Raw genomic sequence first — 20,639 nt, 5'->3', positions numbered from 1 at the left:
TCGCTTGGCAGCAGTTGGGTGCTGTGGTGCTGGGATGGGATGTGAGGGGCTCGCTAAGGATGAGCTGGGAGAGGGGGGGTGATGCTGTGGCTGCTTCCCCCTTCGGTGCTGGTGCCGTGTTTGCTGCCTGGAGCTTCAGCCGGAGCAGCAGCTTCAGCACTGGCCAAGTTGGACGGGGCTCAGAGCAAGCTGCTCTAGAGGAAGGTGTCCCTGCCTGTGACAGGGCTTGGAAGTGAATGAGCTTTAAGGTCCCTTCCAGCACAAACCAGGCTGTGGTTCTGTGCGTTAAAGGTGAGCTGTATGACTGCAGGAGCAGCGCGGTTCACCCCCTGCAGCTGCGAGTGCTGCTGTCCCCTGTGCCACTGGGGAGCTGGTCCTCGGAGCCTGCGGGTCAGAGCTGGAGGCGGATGCTCGGCACGAGGCTGGTGGCTTTCCTTGGCAGCACACCCTGGCCACAGACCTGCCCCAGCCTGCTCCCTGCATGGCCCAGCCACAGAGCCCTGCAGCAGCATTCCCAGGGATGCTCCTGGCCTCCCGTTAGCCAGGAAACTGCCCCAGTGCGGCCGGGGGAGGACAGGGAGCAGCGAGTCCCCTTCCTCTCACCTTCCTCACCACGGGGCCAGGGCTCTCCCGGCTGGTGGTTACCGAGATGCCTGCAGGTCCCTGTTCCAACCTGCCAGTGCCTGGCCTCGGGTGCTGCATCCGAGGAGCAAAGGGGGCGGCTGCTCCGTTAATGAATCCCAGTTAAACCTTCTTGCCGCAGGGGAGAACGGGCTGGGGCTTGGAGCTGGCTCTGTCCCGCTCAGTGCGGAGCTGCCGGGATGGACCCAGGGAATAGAGCAGGGAAAAGAAAGAGAAAGTTGGCAGGAGCCAACCGGGACAGGGGAGGCGCCAGGAGAGGGAAGAGGAAGTCGGATGGTGTGGTAGGGGAGGAGGTTGGTGGGGACCGTGCCGGGACCTTGGGTCAGGCTCCTGCGCTGGGAGGTAAATGCTGATGGGCTATGGCACACCAGGGACCGAGCTGAGCCCCATGGAGAGCCCTCATTGCTCAGCCGCAGGACATGGTCCCCTGGGACCTGGGCTGGTGGGTGAAGGGAGCTGGGTGATAAGGAAGGGGCAAACCTTGGGTGCTGATGGTGCGTGGTGGGTTTGGGTGCTGGGTGAGGCTCGTGGCTGCTCGGTGGTGAGCGGGGCAGGGCTGTGCCCAGCCAGGGACCTGCTGATGCTTCCTGCTAAGTCTCTTGTTCCTCGTTTCTTTGCCAGGCTTTGTGACCCCGCGCCAATGGCTGGCAGGTACGTAGCGAGCTAGGACACGGCCGCCCCATGGCACCTCCTTCCCCTGGCATCGCCTGGTAGGAGCTTCCCACCGTGAAGTTTTGCTCCGCCGGAGCCAGCGCTGAGGATGACGACGGCGAACGGCCCCGCGGTGCCGCTGGGCAAGCTCCAGCAGCAGCTGGAGCTGTGCCTGGTCTGCTCCAAGTGCAGCGTGAAGGAAAACGAGATCACCTACCACCTGCGCGACGTGGAGCACAAGTGCATGTACGAGATCCTGCTGGCCCGCGCCCGCGGCCGCCGTGGCACGGCGTGGAGGAAGGTGTCCCGGCGGCCGGGCTTCCCCACTCCGGCGCGCTACGCCGTGTGCCGGTACTACGTGATGGGGCTGGGCTGCGGCAAGCACAGGAGCCAGTGCACCTTCGCCTGGAGCCCCGAGGAGGCCGCGGTGTGGAACTTCGAGCGCGAGCAGCAGCTGGAGCGGCGCTGGCTGAAGGCGGCCGTGCTGCAGGCGCAGCTCGGGGGTCCCCCCGCTGCCAACGCGCCCTCCGCGGCCGCCGACATCGCCAGCGAGTTCGGGGGCTGCTTCCAGGAGATCTGCCGGCGATGCTTCTTCAGCTGCCCGCAGCGCATCACCGCGGGCGGCCAGGGCCGGCTCTGCGGGACGCACCGCGCCTGGGAGCCGCTGCTGGTGCATGTGGTGTCGGACAGCCGGAGGAAGCAGCAGTACACGGCCATCCGGCCCTGCCCCGAGTTCATGTCCGCCTTCAGCTACTGCCGCTTCGTGTCCAGGGGCCAGCCCTGCAAGCACAACCCGCAGCGCTGCCAGTACGCGCACAGCGACGTGGAGATGGCCGTGTGGCAGGCGGAGAGGGAGCACGGCTTGGTCCGCTCCGAGCTGCTGCCGGCCGCGGGCAGCGGCGGTGCCGGCGGCGAGCCCGCGGCCCCCGCGGCGGTGCACTTGTACTGCCGGTTCTGCATGGTGACCTTCAGCTCGCAGGAGAGCTTCGAGAGCCACTGCTTGTCCGCGGAGCACTTGCAGATGCTCTCGGCGGACGCCTCGGTGCAATGGGTGCACCGTGCGCCGCCGCTCGGGCTCACCAAGTTCTCGCTGTGCAGCAGGTAAGGCACGCACGTGGGGCGGCGGGGAAGGTGGGATGGGGGCTGGCTCCGTGAGGAACACCATGGAGCACCCGGGACGCCTCTCTCCTGACAGAGTGGACGTGTGTGAGATGGGGAATAGCTGCACCCAGGCGCATTCTGTTGAGGAGCTGCAGGAGTGGATCCAAAGGGTGAAGGTTGCCGTGAAGAAAAAGAAGCAAGCACTCAAGGAAGGGCTCTTGTCCTACCAGGACCGGCTCATTGCTGAGTATAAGACGTGCTCCAACGAGGTGTTGATTGTGAGTTGTGGGCAGGGTGGGAGTGGGGTGATCTGGCACGTCACAAGAAGCCTCTTGTGTGAGAGCATCACCATCCTAACGGTGATGCAGAAGGGGACGTTGTGACAGGATGGGGGGTGATGGTTTTAAACTAAAAGAAGGGAGATTCAGGCTGGATGTGAGGAGGAAATGTTTTACAATGAGGGTGGTAAAACCCTGGCACAGGTTGCCCAGAGAGGTGGTGAATGCACCATCCCTGGAGACATCCAAGGCCAGGCTGGATGTGATTCTGAGCGGCCTGATCGAGTTGGAGGTGTCCCTGCTCATTGCAGATAACCTTTGAAGGTCCCTTCCAACCCAAACCATTCTATGGTTCTCTGTAGCATCCCCTTTTGAGAAGGGCCTGCTCAGGGTACTTGGCCACACTGCAGTGAGTCCTTTTGTGCCCCAAGGCTGCTGCATGGGGACACTGAGCAGTGGATGGGGACTGAGCATGAGGATTTACCAAGAGTCCCCTCCTGGGGGGGCGGGGGAGGATGTAGGATGAAGTCAAAGGATGCAGCTGGCCCCATGGAGGGCTCTACAGTGGGTCCCTGAGGGGCTGCCTTCAGTCTCACTCCTCTCATGCCTCCCCTACAGATGTCCGAGCACGTCGAGGGTGTCAGGGTGGTGTGTGAGCAGCCCCTGCTCGTGCAGCTGGAGGACAGGAGGATGAAATACCAGTGGAAGTTCAGGGTGCACTCCCAGGTACGGCCAGCACAGCGGGAGGCTGTGAGCCACTGCCAGCGCCTGCTCCTCCGCACAGCCCCGGGGCCTTGGGGGTTGCTTGGGTTGGTTCTGATTTCTGGAAGGGGCACCGGGGTTGGGATCTGGGGCTGTTGGACACGGGATGGGGATGCGGGAGCTGCTCAGGCTCAGGCTGAGCTAGGGCCGTGTGTGAGGGATGCAGCCACCGTGCCTCCTGTCTCACCTCATTGCTGCTCTCATCACCTCCCACGTGTCACCACAAGTAACAAGGATCAGCTCCTTTCCTGCCCTGGATTTTGTGGGTGTTGAGGGCAAGAGCCTGGCTCTAACTGTCCTCTCCAAGCCCAACGCTTCCTCTTGACAGCAGACTGACTCAACTGCCATAGAACTGAAAGCTGAGGTTCTTTAAGACCTCAAAATAATTGCTGTGGGGTTGCACGAGGAAAAAGCTCCTTTAAGGAGAATCTCAAGTGCTCTGTAGGTCCAGCGCAGCAGCAGTTTCCAGTAGGAGAACCTCATCCCGTGGGCTGCCCTCACCGCATCCCTGTCCTCTCCTCTCCTGGCAGATGCCTCTGCAGCACGTGGCACTACTGAAGCGGGAGCCCGGAGTCAGCTTCTACCTCTCTGGGAACGGGCTGTCCCGGGGCCTCCACTACATCCGCGGGGAGCACGTGGCCAGGCTGCCCTCCTCGCCGCCCACGGCGCTGGTGGAGGTCTGCATGGAGAGCTGCACGCTGGGCGTCTTCGAGCAGTGGGTGGTGTTTGACTTCGGCAGCCGCCCCGTGCTCATACAGAAGGTGAAGGCGAAGGTGGGCCGGCGGGATGCCCCCCAGCACGTCCCCAGCAGCAGGCAGAGCAGCCGCGTCGTCGACCTCGTGCGCTGGGATAGAGGCAACCGCATCGTCGTTCCCAGCGTGGTGAGGACTGCTGAAGACGTGGTTCTGCTGGCCAAGTACAAGCCTCCTGCGCTGGCGCTGGAATACCAACGGGAGGGTGGTGCAACCGTCCCCATCACCCGCCTCAACTATCGGGAGAGGATGCACAACTTCCTTTTCCGCGAGGAAGAAGCTGAGCAAGCTCTGATTGCCAAGTAAGTGCCAGGTTTGGATCCGGAGGGGTTCCTCGTGCCTGTGGACCAAAGGCCCCTTGCTAACCCTTGGGGCTGTGCTGCTATTGAAGTCTCTTCTCTTCTGGGTTGGGTCCTGAGGCGCCTTCCCAGGGAAGTGGAAACGTGCCAAGAAAGACGGCTTGTTGGGTACTGATAACAGGGAAAGGGCCGGGTCTTGTCCTGTGCCCATGGATTAGCTCGAAGCACAGCTTCTGTCTCTGCGTGCCCAAGGGCCAGCAGACCCTCCCTGGGCGCAGGTGGCAATCCCCTCTCTGCAGCGGGGAGGGTGGTTGCTGAGCTCAGGGGCTGCTTCTCTGCTGTTCATGCGGGTGTTTCCTCCTTGCAGACTCAACCTGCGGGTTGTCATCTCGCTGACCCCCATGCTGCAGAGCCTCTCCATGGGGATGAAGTTTGCCCTCTCTGGTGAGCTGTTTGCTGAAGTGCCTACCCCTTACAACCTCTCGCCGGACACAGACGAGGGGTATCTGCTGAGCAGGTCTGTGCCCACTGCTTTGCTGGCACTTGACCCTCCTGTAGACAATCGGGTTTACGAGGTGAATGTGGAGCACAAAGCCACCACGGAGAAGACCATCTGGCTGCAGATACCAAAGAGATGCTGCTCAGAGCTGAAGTTCCAGCCAAACACGTCCCACAAAGTGGAAATCCAGTTCCAAATCGACCAGCTGCTGTTCCGGCAGTGGCACCAGGCTGTGGACCATCTGCTGGATGAGAAGCTGGTCCTACCCGATGTCGCCAGTTGCTCTATCCCCTACTCTCTTGGCTCACCACAGAAAGGGAACAGCAAGCAGAAACTCGCCATCTCCTTGATCACAGGCCAGACAATCAGCAGCCGGCAGGTCCCACCTCTTCTCATCTATGGGCCTTTCGGCACAGGGAAGACGTTCACCTTGGCCATGGCCACCATTGAGATCCTCAGGCAGCCCAACACACGGGTGCTGATCTGCACGCACACTAACAGGTTAGCAGGGGCGAGGGAAGAGGCAACCAGAGCTGCGAGCCAGGTCCAAGCGGGCTGGTCTGTTGCTTGCCTGGTGGGATGAGAGGGAGCCAGGGTGGATGAGATGGAGCCGAGCTGCCCTTTCCTTAGTATTCATTTCAGTTACTTGTTTAAATAAGGTCATTTTTATTTGATACGTCTCAAACGGCTGTAGCACTTCCTGCTAGGAAGAAGCCTGGCATGGGTGGAAGAGACAACATGTTCCTGCTTCATTATGAAACGGGGATAGAGAGACAGTTCTTTCTAGCCTTTGCTGTGCACTGGCAGGAGTAGGAAGCTCTTGGCTGACCTTGCTGGGATAACACGGTGCCCTGCTTGCCCTTGGAGACTGTGGTGCTCTCTGCACATGCGAGTTTTTGACTTTTCCAGGGAGACTTTGGGGAAGAGGAAGTGCAGATCCGGTGTGACTGCCATTGACTCTGCCCTCGGAGAAAGCAGGGCAAGACTGTCAGAATCAGAGCAGTTATGCTCAAAGAGTGTCCACATCCGATCCTGCAGGCTGGTACCGCCTCCGTTTGTAATGTATAATAGATGGGTGGCTGCTAATCTTAGCCTCTTTCAGGCTGTCTGCTTGCACTGAAGCTGCTTCTGCAGATCCTGCATCACCCTCCTGGGCTGTCAGAGGAGAGCTCTGTGTGACCTGGCCCTGGAGAGCAGCAGGGCCACAGGTTTTATGGAGCACATCGCATCGGAAGATGCCCTAGTCTGAACTGCCAGCTTCTGGTTTAAACCATACTCAAAATAGGCTTGGGATTGGTGGCTGCATAACCAGCACCTTCTCTGTGCATATGGGAATATCTCCTGGGATGAGAATATTGTCAGCCAAATCTGGGAAGAGTTTGGGTGTGTATTGGTGAATGATGAGCTAGCGCATTGGGATGATGGGAACAGCATTTGGGAACAGCACTTACAAGCCCTTGCTGGTTTCCCCTTTTGTTCCCCTCCAGTGCTGCTGACATCTACATCCGGGAGTACTTCCATCACTACGTGACCAACGGGCATCCATGGGCTGTTCCCTTGAGGATTATATCCACTGACCGTCCCATCAACCTGACGGACCCCATCACGCAGATGTACTGCTGCCTCTCTCCAGACCAGCGCTCCTTCCGGCACCCCACGCAGGCGGAGATCGACAGGCACCACATCATTATTACCACCTCTATGTTATCCAAGAACTTGAAGGTTCCCCCAGGCTACTTCACTCACATCATGATTGACGAGGCTGCTCAGATGCTGGAGTGTGAAGCTTTGGTTCCACTCTCCTATGCCACTTTTGAGACCCGGATTGTCCTTGCTGGGGATCACATGCAGATCACCCCAAAGCTGTTCTCTGTTGGAGGGGGACAATCTGCTGATCACACTCTGTTAAACCGACTCTTCCAGTTCTACCAGAGGGAGAAGCATGAGGTTGCCACGAAGAGCAGGATCATCTTCAATGCGAATTATCGCTCCACTGCAGGCATCATTGAGTTTGTTTCCAAGCACTTCTACGTTGCCAAAGGCAATGCTATCACAGCCAGTGGGAACATCCCACCCCATCCTGAAATATACCCACTCATGTTTTGCCATGTGTCTGGTGTGGCTGAGAGGGATATGTCCATGATTTCTTGGCACAACACCTCTGAGATAATACAAGTGATTGAGAAGGTGAAGGAGATCTATCGGAGGTGGCCGGATGAGTGGGGTGTCCGAGATCTGAAGAGCATCTGTGTGGTCTCCCACGGGATGCAGGTATGAAGGAGAGCCACACGTTCCCCACTTGAAGGGGCTGCACATGCACTGCTGACCATGCTATGAACGCTCCCTGGTGAATGCTGGGCTCTATTTATGATAAACCCATCCCTCGTGCTAGTGAAAACGAGGAAGCTGGGGTCTTGCATGCCATCAGTGGCTTTTTGTGGTGCTCCCCGTTTGGATGGCATGTCATGGGTGGTCGGAGCAGGGTGGCATGGTTTAGTTGAAGGTTTCTTTCAGCATCTTGGGATTGTTCCGAAGGAAGAAGTTCTCTGCTGTTAGGGTGCTGAGGCACTGGAATGGGTTGCCCAGGGAGGTTGTGAATGCTCCATCCCTGGCAGTGCTCAAGGCCAGGTTGGACAGTGGTTCAGTGTGAGGTGTCCCTGCCCATGGCAGGGGGTTGGAACTGGATGATCTTCAGGTCCTTTCCAACCCAAACTATTCAGTGATCTTCTGGGCAGGTTAACTACGGGGCAGCCTATGGGCACTGGTGACAGCCCAGGACGTGTGGCTGTTGTTGAGTAACTTGCTCGGGGAGCCTGCAGCTGAGAAGGGTGAGGGACCTCGGTGCTGGATGGGGACATTTCTGAGCTGGAGCCGTGTTCAGTCGCGCCTCTTTCTTTCTGACCAGGTTTCTGCAACAAGGCAAGAGCTGAGGAAAAAGCAGCTACAAGAAGTGGTGGTAGAAAACTACGAGAACCTGCCAGGTTTGTGTCTTGGGCAGCAGCTGGTCAGGCCTGGCTGCGTTTGAGCTCTTCTGTGGGCTCTGCCGCAGTCATATTGGGGGACAGGAGGGTCTGCAGCAGCTATAGCCGCTGTGTCATGGGCAGAGGGAAGGGACGCTGGCTCATTAGCAGGGGTCTTTCCAGCATCTCCACGTTGTCCTCATTAAAATGGAAAACGCAGGCTGACCCCATGGCAAAATACCTCCCTGGGAGGCTGTGCGTGGTGCTTTGAGGCAAAGCTCCTCTCCCCGTGGCTCTGCCACCACCGCAGCCCAGGGAACGATGGTTAGGAGGGAGTGCCTGGAAATCCTTTGGCTGATTTCCATCCCCTTCTGATTGGGAATTCTTTGATTCCGCCTTTTCCTTAGTGAGTAAGATTTCCCACTGAAGTCAGTCTGCACCCAGCTCCTCTCAAATATAGGCCCTTGCTTTGTGGGAGGGTGAAAACCCCCTTAGTGAGATCCCAGGGACTTGGGCATGTGTGAATCATGTGAAGCCTCAGTGGGAGAGGCTGATGAGGAAAGGGAATTGAAACCAGGATGGGCTGTGGGTACCGGTCACAGCAGAAATCCCAGACCAGCCCACGGAAGGAGGAGCCTGCTGCTCTGAAGATGGGAGAGGGACAGGGCTGGGTTTGTGCTCAAGGATTTAGTTTATGATTCATCCATGGATTTATTATTATTATCTCTTTATTGTGCAGCTGGGACTCCTCGTAGTGAGAAAAACCAACCCCTGGGGTGTGTTTCTGACCTCCACACCCTTTCTTTGCAGCCTCTTCCCAGCTCTGAAATCACCAGGGTGCCTCTCGCTCTTTGTTATTTGTCCTTGAGGGGAGAGGGATTCTTGTCACTGCCCTGGTTCCCCTCGGTGCCCTGAGGAATGTGGGATTCACAGAAAACCCTGTGCTTGTGAGGAGGGGCTGGTGAGGGCTGCAGGTGGCACTGAGCACGCCGGGCTGCCCCATGGGCTGCCCCAGTGCCTCTCCCCCATCTCCAGGCACACGGGTGGTGGTGGTGGCCTCATGGTGTCCATCCTGGTTCCTGCCTGGAGGCCCTCACCATCCCCAAGAGCTGCTGGATCACATCAGGTCCCTCCCATGACTCAGCCGAGTGAGGTTACATCAGCCCATGGCCACGTAACGCAGCGTAGATGGGCAGGATCTTCTCTGTCGGGGTGCCATGAGTGACTTCTCCCTTGTCCCCTCCGGTGCAGGGCGGGAGTTCCGGGTCATCATCATCAGCACGGTGCACACCAGCGAGAACCTGCGCTCCTTGGCCTCCTACCACCTGGAGTTCTTCAACGAAGCCCGAGTGCTCAACACCATCATGACCCGGGCACAGTCGCTGGTTGTTGCGGTGGGGGATGCGGTGGCCCTGTGCTCCCACGGCCAGTGCAGCAAGATCTGGAAGCGCTTCATCCAGGAGTGCATTGAGAAGGAGAGCATCTTCCCCGAGGAGCTGACGATGGCCCAGATCAAACAGGCTGCGTGCGACAAGGAGAGCTGGAGCAGGAGGAGCCCGGAGGGCGATGAGGACAGCGACACGGATTCCTGGAGCTCTGAGGCTGAGAGCATGAATCCCGATGATCCCATCCTCCAGGAGCTCTTAGATGAGAGCAAGAACGTGCTGGTGACGGTGTCTGAAGAAGGGCTGCTGAATGTGAAGTCCGAGTCTTCGAGCCTGTGGGAAGACAGGCAGGAGTACGTCAGCTTCTCTTCTCAGATGATGCAGGAGTACCTGCACATGCACCCCAAAATGTACAAGAGGTGCGAGCTGGTCAAAGAAGGGTTTGACAGAGCTTCTGCCTTCACCCTCAACGACTCCCCTGCCATGACCATTCAGATCAAAGGCAGAGTTCACTGTGGGACTGCTTTCAGCGGGGATGAGGTGCTGGTGGAGATCCTGCAGGGCAGCACCTCTGACAGCGGCAGCCACCGTCCGCAGGGGAAGGTGGTGGGCATCCTAAAGCGCGGGGACAGGGAGCCCACCTTCGTCTGCATAATGGATGAATTTGATCCCCGGGTGATGATACCCATCGATCCCACGGTCACCAAGATATTCGTCCCAGGGCTGAAAGAGAAACCCAACGTCATTCCCATCCGCAGGCTTGTCAACGGGAAGTACAGAGTGGTCAGCTGCGAGAAGATCAGCCAGGAGATGAGGAGATGCCAGTTGTTCTGCGTCCAGGTTATCTCCTGGCGGGAAGGGTTTTACTACCCTTTGGGGATAATAACGGAGATTATGCGTGCGGCACTGACTTTGGAAGAAGGCTTAAAGATCCTCGCCTTAGAGTATGGTCTGGAGAAGAAATACCCAGCTGCTGTCACCAAGGAGGCAGCCAGGTACCTGTCCAGCAGCAAACTGAGCTTCAGCAAGGAAAACCTGAAGGACTGTAGGAGTTACGTGACCTTCACCGTTGACCCCGAGGGTGCCAAGGATTTGGATGACGCTGTCAGTGTCAGGGATCTTGGGGATCACTACGAGATTGGGATCCACATTGCAGATGTAGCTGGCGTCGTTCCCAAAGGCAGTGCCTTGGACCTGGAAGCAAAGAAGCGGGGGGTCACCTACTACGCTCCCAACCAGGAGCCTCTGTGCATGTTCCCACCCCACATTAGCCAAGACGTCTGCAGCCTCCTGCCGCAGAAGGATCGTCGGGTGATCTCCTTGTTTGTCACCATAGAAAAGGGCACTGATGAGATGCTAAAGGAAGTCTTCGCCCTCTCTGTGATCCGCTCGGACAAGCAGCTGTCCTACGAAGAGGCAGAGCTCTTCATTAAGGACCACTACAAGGGAGCAGGACGGGCCCTCTCTTTCAATACCCTGGAGGACTGCGTAGCGGTGGCTTATCACTTCTCCAGGGTCCATCGGAAGTTTCGGCTGCAGGAGGACTGTTTCTATGACCGGCTGGACGAGGAAAGCTCCCCGGGGAACAGGGGGTCCCATCAGATGATAGAGGAGTTAATGATCATGTTCAACAGTTTTGTGGCTGAGTTCCTCACCAACCAGGAGGACACCAGAAGCGTCACTCCTCTCCGGTGTCAGTGCGAGCCGAACCCTCAGCAGTTAATACACATGAGAAACAAGTACAGCCACATGCTCCCTTTGTCCATCCACCTCTCACACCACCTGGGAGAGGTGACTCCTGCCCAAGACTCCTGTAGAAACGTGGCGTTCAGCCTCCTGGTCCCCATCTGGGAGCACCTGCAGTCAGCCGCCACTGTCCGTGACTTCCAGAAGATGCTGGACCTCATTGCTACTGATGACATCCACCCAGAGCTGGCCCCGGTGGCCCTGGAGTTCAGGAGGCTGCTCAGCCGCTCCTATTTCAGTCGCTCCAACTCCACCGTGCAGTCGAAAGCGGGCCATTACTCCCTGCACATGGACTCGTACACGTGGGCTTCCTCTCCCATCCGTCGCTACGTGGATGTCGTGGTCCAGCGGCACCTTCACTCCGTGCTCGGCAACAAGCCCATCATCTATTCTTCGGACGACATTGAGTTTCTCTGTCATGACTTCAACAGGAAGAATTCCCAGGCGGTGATGTATGAGAAGAGAGTCCGCTGCCTGCAGATGACCACCCAGCTGAAGGCTCAGGTCCTGCAGAAAGTGGCCTTCGTGGTGGATGTCGAAGGGTTGAACAAATACTTTAAAGTCCTGTTTCCACTGAACAACGAGAGTCTCCCAGATCCCCAGGTCATTAACTACAGGTCTCTTCAGCTGATAGAGCAGCCCGTGTTCATGCAGCAGCAGAGCAGCATCAGGCTGATGTGGAAGAGGAGGGTGTACTCTGCGGAGAAGATGAAGGAGCACAGCCTGCAGGAAGGACCTCTCCGCAACCACAGTGTCACCCTCTTGAGCGCCCAGACCTGGCAAGAGGTGCTTGCAGCCATCAGGAGCGAGGATTTTGGGAAGGCTGCCTCCCTCCTTCAGAAGAGCAAGGACCTGCGCCGAAGGCACATGGGCTGGGTACAGAAGAGCCGGTGCTTGCACTACGTGCAGCTCTCCCTGGAGCTGAAACCCGGGGACACGCTGCAGTTGCAGCTCACCACTGATGTCTACCGGGGCTTCCTGGTGCCCTTTGTGCAGTTGTGGTGCGTGGCACCGGGGTTCGACGTCTGCCTGCAGCACACGGAGAAGCCGATCGATTGCTTCTCTGCCTACGCCACGCTGCCGTCCAAAGACAAGTACAAGACCGCAGCGGAGTATAACAAGGTGTGGATGCTGATGAGTGCCATGGAGTCTGCTTCGTGTGCCGTGGCTGAAAATGACTCCATCGTCCTCCACGATGTCAAAATAACCTGGGCAGAGCAAAGGACAAGCAAAGGGCAGCTGCAGGGGAGCTTCCTCCTCAACAAAGTGTGTTTGGAGGAGTGCTCCATCGAAGTGGACTTCAGCCACTGTTACTTGTGCATTCGCTTGGGTGGGCTGAAGCTTCAAAGAGATGAGGAAAGCCTTAGCCACAGCCTCCAGAACCTGACTTTTCTTAACAAGGGCAGGTCAGAGAGCAAACTTGTGGTTGATCCAGATACCTACACCTGGGTGGCTCATGGGGTGACCGAAGAGTTCAGCGACGAGGAGAAGTCGGACAGGGAGAGCCAGCGTACGATGAACTTTTACATCCACTATATGTCTATGGAGAACATCCCTGCGGAAATCTTGGAGGCCTCTGCCAGGTTCACAGTGGAGCTCATCCCAAAGATGCTGCCAGACGTGTAAGTGTGCTTCGTGGTTGTGCTCTGGTGAACGTGTCCATGCGGAGCAGCGGCTTCCTGCAGGACTCCTTAGCTGCATCCAGACAAGGCTTTGCTTGCCGTTGTGGCTGGTCCCGTGACAAATCCAGATGGCCACTTGCTCTTCTGGTTGACCTTGAGAATGGGGAGATAGGGGAAATTTCCCCAGGCATCTGTTTCTGGTGTTACTGGGTTGCTGCAGTAACGTGTCATAAAATGCAGTGGGAAACACTGGATCAGGGTTTGCTTAGAAGTGCTCCCTCATTTCCCAATCATTCCCCTTTGTTGTTGCTGTGAAGCAAGGTCTGCTCTTGTTAAAGCCAAGTTGAGGTCTAGTTCACCCTTCTCTGCACGCAGCACGGGCTCTACGCGCCTGTGACTGTTCTGCCTTCATCAGGGCAAAACGTGTTTCCTTTTGTAGTGTGAATTTTAGGGAAGAATTGGAAGCCAATCCATCAAAATGGGGTGGGCCACAGTAAAATGGAGCTGGGACGGAAGTTGTGCTCCTTGCTCTCAGCATCTTTACAAGCTCAGCTCTCTAGACAGTTGAGAAATAGCCCCAGATGCAAAAGAGCAGAGTAACAGTCGGTTTGGTTTAAGTTCTTTGTGGAAGGATTTAATGCAACACCATAGCAGAGAGAAAAGGATAAACAGGAGGGTTGTACAAAGCTGTATGTTAGTTGTCAGTAGATGCAACATTCCATTCATTCTTACTTTGCCCTGTCTGTCAGACGGAAAGAGAAGGCAATCTGGAAGCTCAACTATGCCTCTGAGCTCGCCAAAAGCATCGCCCTTGGCCACGAACCTCCTAAAAGAGGTAGGTGCAAATATTCGCCTTTCTTATGTTGTGGCTCCTTGCTTCTGGCCAGCTTCTGGGGGTCGTTGCCATTGGGGTTACACTCCTAAACCAGGAGGTTTCCCTGGCATGGGAACAAGAGGAGCTGCTGGCCTGGCAGCAGAGGGAAGGAAATAGGGAATGCCCTGCAGAGAGTGGCACGGGTGATATTTTAATCCCCCGGGCTCACAGAGAAGGCTCGTGGGCAGAACATCTTGGAATGGGACAAGGATTCCTTTTAGGTGGTCTTGTAAATGGGGTACACTCAGTACCTGCTGCTTCCCCCCATTGAATCACTCATGTATGTCTCCAGTAACCCCCTCTAAACCTGTTCTCTTGGCTCTTTGCTGTAACAGTGGCAACGTCCAAAATCCCGCAGCAAAAATCCTTTGATATCCCTGGCAACGAGAGGAAGCTGAACGAGAGTCAGAACCAGGCTATTCTGAATGCTCTGAGGAGGCCCTTCATGCTCATCCAAGGCCCACCAGGTAAGGCTGGGGGGACAGCACAAGTATGTTGTTATGAGAGACAGGTTCCTTTCCATAGGGTCCTTGGCTACAAGGGGAGGTAACGTGGGTTGGCATCACCCAGAGCTGTTCAAGGCAGACCCTTCAGTTCTTGGTTTTATTTCATGGCTGATCATCCAGATGCTGGTCTAGAGCATGGGTGTCATGGTCAAAGTGTTCTCACAACCTCCTTGTTTTTGTAGGCACAGGGAAAACTGTTGTTGGAACTCATATTGTCTACTGGTTCCATAAGCTGAATGAGGATAGCGTTGAGAAGGAGGAAATACTACCTGCTGATGAAGAAATGGCCAAGGGGAGAAAGTGCATCCTGTACTGTGGCCCATCCAACAAGTCTGTTGATGTTGTTGCCGGTAACTATTGGTTTTAAGCTCCTCAAGTGGCTTGAAGGAGAACATGTGGCTGTGAGCAGGGGCAGGGGGACAGAAAGCAGGGCTGGTCCTTACAGAAGACCAGAGGTGAGGACCAGAGAAGGTGGGGTTGATGAGTGAGGGGTGGGGAGAAGAGGGCACCTCACCGGCCATGAGCTTTCTGAGCATCACCAGCGCCTGGTGCTGTCTGAGCAGACCTGTTCTCTCTCCCCAGAGATGCTGCTGAAGATGAAGACCTTGAAACCACTGAGGGTCTATGGGGAGGCCATTGAGGCGATGGAATACCCCTTCCCAGGGAGCAACCGGCACCTCTACCGCAGAGCCCTGCGGGATGCAAAACCAAAATACGAGCTCAGGTAGGACCTCGTGGCCCTGCAGGCTCTGAGGGTGCTGGGGAGGGATGTGTTCTGCGCTGGTAAAGCTCAACAAGCCAGAACAAATGTGGTTTCCCGCTGTGGAGCAGCATTATTGACCTGCTTTGTAATTAGTTTTCCCCTGTTGGAGGTGGATAGTCTAATGCAGGACCTGGTCAGGAAGGCCAGGTTGTTGGAAAGGTCCTAGAGTTTCCATCTTCTGGTTTTGAATGGCTCTAAAAGTCTCTGAGTTTACAGAATCCAAGACTCCCAGCCTGGTTTGTGTTGAAGGGAGCTTAAAGCTCCTCCAGCTCCAACCCCTGCCACGGGCAGGGACCCCTTCCACTGGAGCAGCTTGCTCCAAGCCCCTGTGTCCAACCTGGCCTTGAACACTGCCAGGGATGGGGCAGCCACAGCTTCTCTGGGCACCCTGTGCCAGCACCTCAGCACCCTCACAGGGAAAAGCTTCTGCCTAAGAGCTTCATTCCTCCTTGCAACTGCTGCAGAAAAGTGGGTGCATGTTGTGTCCTCAAGGGTGAACTGTGAGGTCTGGAGGGACGGGACAGTCTGGCTGTGACTGCTTTAGCTAATGGGGTTTCTCTGCATAGCAGGTGAGGTCTGCTGCAGTGTAGAGATCACTTGGGTGTGCGTTGGGGGAAGTTATTTATATGCTGGCTCTTTATTCAGTGAAATAATCCTGCATCACCGCATCCGCCGGGCGCCCAACCCTTACTGGCGGGAGATCTGCAACTTCGACTCCCGCATGAAGAAAGAAGAGCACATAACAGAAGAAGAAACCAAGAAGTGAGTAGAGACCCCGGTGAGAGGTGGCTGACGCTGGCCATGGCCCACCCCTCAAGCACTGCCTGCAGGAGCGCAGTGCAGCCATCTCTTGCCCCTGTGAGAAGAGCTTTGGGCTGTACCAGCTGACACAAGCTCATAGACTGGGGGAAACTCAGTGGGTTTGTGCTGGCTTATGGAAGCCAAGGACACTTCTGCTCTGGTGCTGTTGTCCATCTGGACCAAAAGTCCTATTACGTGTCCGTGACACGTGCGTCCTCTACCATAAGCCCAAGTAGGTTTCCTAAAGCATCCATCCAAAACCCTTCTGTGGATGCACCAGCTCATTCCAGGGAAGGAGATGGAGCCATAATCATTTAGGAAAGCATAGCCTCTGCCTGGTTCCCGCAAGGGGAGCCTTCAGCTGTGTTCCTTATGCACAACCTGGTGTCTTCTGCCTCGACCACCAGGTACAAAATCCTGCTGTCGGCTGCTCGCATGTATGAGCTGAGACGACACGATGTCATCCTGTGCACGTGCTCCGCCGCGGCTGCCCCCTCCCTGGAGCAGCTCAATGTCAAGCAGATAATCATCGATGAGTGTGCCATGTCCACGGAGCCCGAGACCCTCATCCCCTTGGTCAGCCACCGCCACGCTGAGAAGGTGAGTCCCTTCCAACGATGTGCCTTTAGGAGGAGCTGCTCAGGGCTCTCAAACCTCTGCGTTTCTTCCACCCCTTATCATGCTGCTCTTCCAAGTTCTCCCAGGTTTTAAGGTTGTTCTTGGTAGCATCTTGGTAGCGATGGTTTGTCAATGTTTCAGCCTGGTGCTTCTTTACAGGGTGGGGATCACTCCTACCAAAAAATGTCCTCATGCACTGGAATGGGTTGTCCAGGGAAGCTGTGAATGCTCCATCCCTGGTGGTGTTCAAGGCCAGGTTGGACAGAGCCTTGGGTGGCATGGTTTAGTGGGAGGTGTCCCTGCCTGTGGTGGGGCGGTTGGAAATAGAAGATCTTGGGGTCCTTTCCAACCCGAACTGTTCTATGATCCTATGTACAAAGTATTAACGTGACAAGAAGTGCAGAGCAGATCTCAGCGGGCTCACTAGATGATGTCATTCTCCTGTCAGATGGGAACAAGACTCTGCACTATCCGGGTCAGGATCTGTATGTAATGCCCACCATGGTCTTTGCTTGAGCTTGCTGTAACCATAACATAAGTAGGCAACAACAAATGCCTGTGTACAAGCAGCCTTTCAAAGAGCTGATTGCCTTCAGCAGTGCCTCCACCCTCACAGCTGAGGTGTCCGCTCTTCTCTCCAGGTTGTTTTGCTTGGGGATCACAAACAGCTACGGCCTGTGGTCAGCAACGACGTCTGCAAGACCCTCGGCATGGAGACATCTCTTTTTGAGCGCTACTGCAATCAGGCGCACATGCTGGACACGCAGTACCGCATGGTGAGTTCCGCCAGCGCCTTCCCTTCTTGCCAGCCTCAGCACGACGGCATTGCGGGCACAACCTGCCCGGGAAGATGCTGCGGGTTGAGGAGTTCCTTGGGGTTTGTTCACCTCCGTTTCTCCCCTTTTCTCTACCAGCACAAAAGCATTTGCAAGTTCCCATCGCAGGAGTTTTATGGCACGCGGCTGAAAACGTGGCCCCATCTCTCCCATAAGCCCAGTGTCTTCTATCACAAGGATAACAGCTGCTGCCCCATCATCTTCGGGCACGTGGAGGGGAAGGAGCAGAGCCTCATGATTTCTACTGAGGAAGGAAATGAGAACTCTAAAGCAAACCCGGAAGAAGTGGAGCAGGCGGTGAGGAGGGTCCTGGGGCACTGCTGGAGATGCAAAAGCAGGGGTTGTTGTGCTGGGATCATGAAGGGACGATGAATAGCCATGTAGGATAGAGCTCAATGGGGTGCAAGTGTCTGCCTGGTGTCCTCTCTCTGGAGCACACCACGGTGGCCCTGCCCAGAGGCAGATATAGGGAAGGGTGACCCAGAGCAGGGGCAGCAGCACAGCCAGGCACCATCACTGCTCTGGGGTCAGGGTGCTGGAACGCTGGGTCCCTCTGGCCACCGCTCCCAGGTGAGGAAGACCCTGGTCTCCCCAGGTGAGGATAGCGAAGCAGCTGACACTAGATGGCACCATCCGGCCGGAGAGCATCGCCATCCTGAGCCCATACAACGCTCAAGTGTCCGAGATCAGCAAGAGCCTCCAGAAGGAGAGGATCCGCGGGGTGACCGTCTGCACCATCACGAAGAGTCAAGGTGAGGCTGGCAGGAGAAGGGAGCGTTGGGTCTGTTCTCTCCTGCCTTCCCGAGGGTCTTTGAGCAAATCTGACATCAGGGTCATTTCATCCATGGAGGCAGCATCCCTGGGCCCAACTTCCGCACGATTTGTGATATAACAAATCCTTTGGAAGACTTCAGGGCGCTCAAACAGGGTGAGATCGATGAAGATGCGAAGGTGGAGGCTGCCTGACGGGGTGTTCAGGAGCTGCCATACCACATGCTCTGTGGAGAGCAGCGATGAGCAGTCTGCCGGCCTCCCAGGCTGGAGAGACCCAAAGGGTGGCAGCCGTTTTGTGGGTCTCACTTGTAGACACCCAAGTGTTCTGTAGGGCGGAGGGGTGGCCGGATGCTTCCTTCTGCAAAGCCATGGTTCAATTCCGCTTTCCAGGAAGCGAGTGGAGATACGTGATCATGTCGACTGTGCGCTCCCGTCCCCGAGCGGAGATTGACAGGAACCCCACCAAGAGCTGGCAGAAGAAGTTCCTGGGGTTCATCACTGACCCAAACCAGGTCAATGTCGGCATCACCCGAGCGCGGGAAGGACTCTGCATTTTAGGTGGGTCTGCTGGAGGTGAGCACAGGCCCATGGGGAAACAGGGTGCTAATGTGAGACATCACTGCCCAGGGCAGGGGGCTGGAACTGGGTGATCTTCAGGTCCTTTCCATCCCAAACCATTTTATGATAAAGGGGTGGAGGTCCAGACTAGTACAGAGAGCCTGGAGAAGAGAAGCTGCGTGGAGACCTCAGAGCAGCTTCCAGTATCTGATGGGGGCCCATAGGGATGCTGTGGAGGAACTCTTCATTAGGGACTGTTATGATAGGACAAGGGGTAACGGGTTCAAACTGAAACAGGGGAAGTTTAGATTGGATCTAAGGAGGAAATTCTTTCCTGTGAGGGTGGTGAGGCACTGGAATGGGTTGCCCAGGGAGGTTGTGAATGCTCCATCCCTGGCAGTGTTCAAGGCCAGGTTGGACGAGGCCTTGGTGAGATGGTTTAGTGTGAGGTGTCCCTGCCCATGGCAGGGGGTTGGAACTGGATGATCTTCAGGTCCTTTCCAACCCGAACTGTTCTGTGATTCTGACTGATGGTCTTGCTTTATTCTTTTAGATGCCTATGGGTTTGAAAGTGGTGTGTCTGGGCAGTCTGAAAAGTGGAGATCCTTCATGGCTCATTCCCAATGTGTACTATTGTTTTTTCTCACCCTCTGGTTGGGACCACATAGTTTCTGTCACTTGCAGGCTGGAGCAATCTCCTAACACAATTTGGCTGCTTAGTTCCCTCCTAATCACGAGTAGGCTGTGATGTGTAGGGAAGCTGCTCACAGAGATGACAGCTTGGAAAAGGGAGCCTTGAGCTGTGGCTGAAGATGTCCCTATGAGTTACCCAGCACCGTTAGGCTACAGGGGTCAGACAGGAGTTTCCTTGATGTTGTTCAAGCCTCTTCTGGCCACTAACCTGCTGCCTCCCCCCTTCTTTGTGCCACCAGGGAACCGGTACCTCCTGGAGTGCAACCCTTTGTGGAGGAGACTGCTCCAGCATTACAGGCAGCAAAACTGCTACACTGCAGGCCACGGCATCTTAGTCATGAAGGCTTCAGCCGTCCACTGGTGAGGATGGGCTGTACCTCCACGAGCTCTTCCCTCTCGACCTGAACTGCGTTACGTGTGCCTTGGGAAGGACGGAATCTTTCCATTATTGAATCACCCATGGAGCCAGATGCCGTGTGTGGGACGTTTCCTGCACAGCCACAGCTCCGCTTCAGTGCACCTTGGGGTGTTTAAATCAGTGCAACCTTGGATAGGAACCTTCAGCTCTAGCAAACCAAAAACCATTGGAAATGGATGGATGGGGATGCGACTTGATCGATGGTGGTGCTGGTTTTTAACCAGAAGATGCTCAGCGGAGCCTCCATCCTGCCTGCCAGTGTAGCTGTGCTTTGGGGACCAAATACTCAATCCATCCGCCGAAGGTGGAATTCCTGCGTGCAACGGAGCCACGCAGCAATCTGCTCTTTGCCATAGGGGACCAAAGCTTCTGAGTGCTACCAGTCCTTTGGAAACCAAGGCCAGGGGATTTTTAAGGCTTCTCGTTTCTCAAAGCAGAAAACCAATGTGTTTTGTTTTATCCTTGTTTTTAAATGAAGGAAGAAAGCAAAGAGAGAACCGTGTTCCGCTCTTTGTGCAGCTAAAACACTGTTCTCTCACTGTGTAAATACCACAGAGCCAAGGCCGAGTTGGTTTTGTAAATAGATTCACTTCTTCTTTGTACAAAGGAGGTCGTCCTCAGCAGCGTGACGTTAGTGGAAAGCAAGGACCTCTTCTTCCAGGAAACGCTGGCATTTGTAAGCCTATTTTAACCTCTTCTGGGTTCCATTTGGGATCTCCTCCTGGGGGAGCCCCCTCCACCCCTTTTCCTACCCCATGTTTTTTTAAAGCTGCTTCTAATTTATTGACTTGTAACTCTGTGAATTGGTTTCACAGTTTTATGGCCTGAGTTTCTAAGGGCGGTGATGGGGAAGCGATCAATGTGCCCACAGCTTGCGTGCGCATCATGTACCTTTGTGGTTGCGAGGAGCCAAACTGCTGTGCGCTGGAAGCCGTGATTCACTCGGGCAGGCTGCTGCAGCTGACACCGGTGCAGGGCTCTCTGCTGAATCACGGAGCTGCTTTTTGAAGCACGGTAGTTTGAAGGGAAGGGGTCTTTTATCTCATTTCAGCCCTGAATGTATGAAGTGCCTGCCTCAGGTCTCCCCAGGGCCACGCGCGT

At 55.9% G+C, this 20,639-nt stretch overlaps 1 protein-coding gene across 1 annotated transcript; it reads left to right on the top strand.

Moving 5' to 3' along the window:
• Nucleotides 1–1,132: 1,132 nt before the first annotated feature.
• On the top strand, nucleotides 1,133–20,406 carry HELZ2 (helicase with zinc finger 2). The gene is made up of 19 exons (XM_061441912.1): nucleotides 1,133–2,394; nucleotides 2,489–2,672; nucleotides 3,291–3,398; nucleotides 3,965–4,488; nucleotides 4,853–5,485; nucleotides 6,472–7,255; nucleotides 7,890–7,965; nucleotides 9,196–12,697; nucleotides 13,447–13,532; nucleotides 13,907–14,038; nucleotides 14,260–14,427; nucleotides 14,660–14,801; nucleotides 15,486–15,602; nucleotides 16,049–16,241; nucleotides 16,901–17,035; nucleotides 17,174–17,392; nucleotides 17,691–17,847; nucleotides 18,260–18,427; nucleotides 19,360–20,406. Exons 1-19 carry the CDS (start codon nucleotides 1,403–1,405, stop codon nucleotides 19,482–19,484), a joined length of 8,445 nt encoding a protein of 2,814 aa, XP_061297896.1. The 5' UTR covers nucleotides 1,133–1,402; the 3' UTR covers nucleotides 19,485–20,406.
• Nucleotides 20,407–20,639: the final 233 nt, after the last annotated feature.

This window comes from Pezoporus flaviventris, unplaced genomic scaffold (genome assembly GCF_033815535.1).
Source record: "Pezoporus flaviventris isolate CSIRO_AGI_PZ_B2104156 unplaced genomic scaffold, CSIRO_AGI_Pfla_v1 ptg000213l, whole genome shotgun sequence".
NCBI classification, from domain to species: domain Eukaryota; kingdom Metazoa; phylum Chordata; class Aves; order Psittaciformes; family Psittacidae; genus Pezoporus; species Pezoporus flaviventris.
This window is presented reverse-complemented; position numbering and strand designations above follow the sequence as displayed.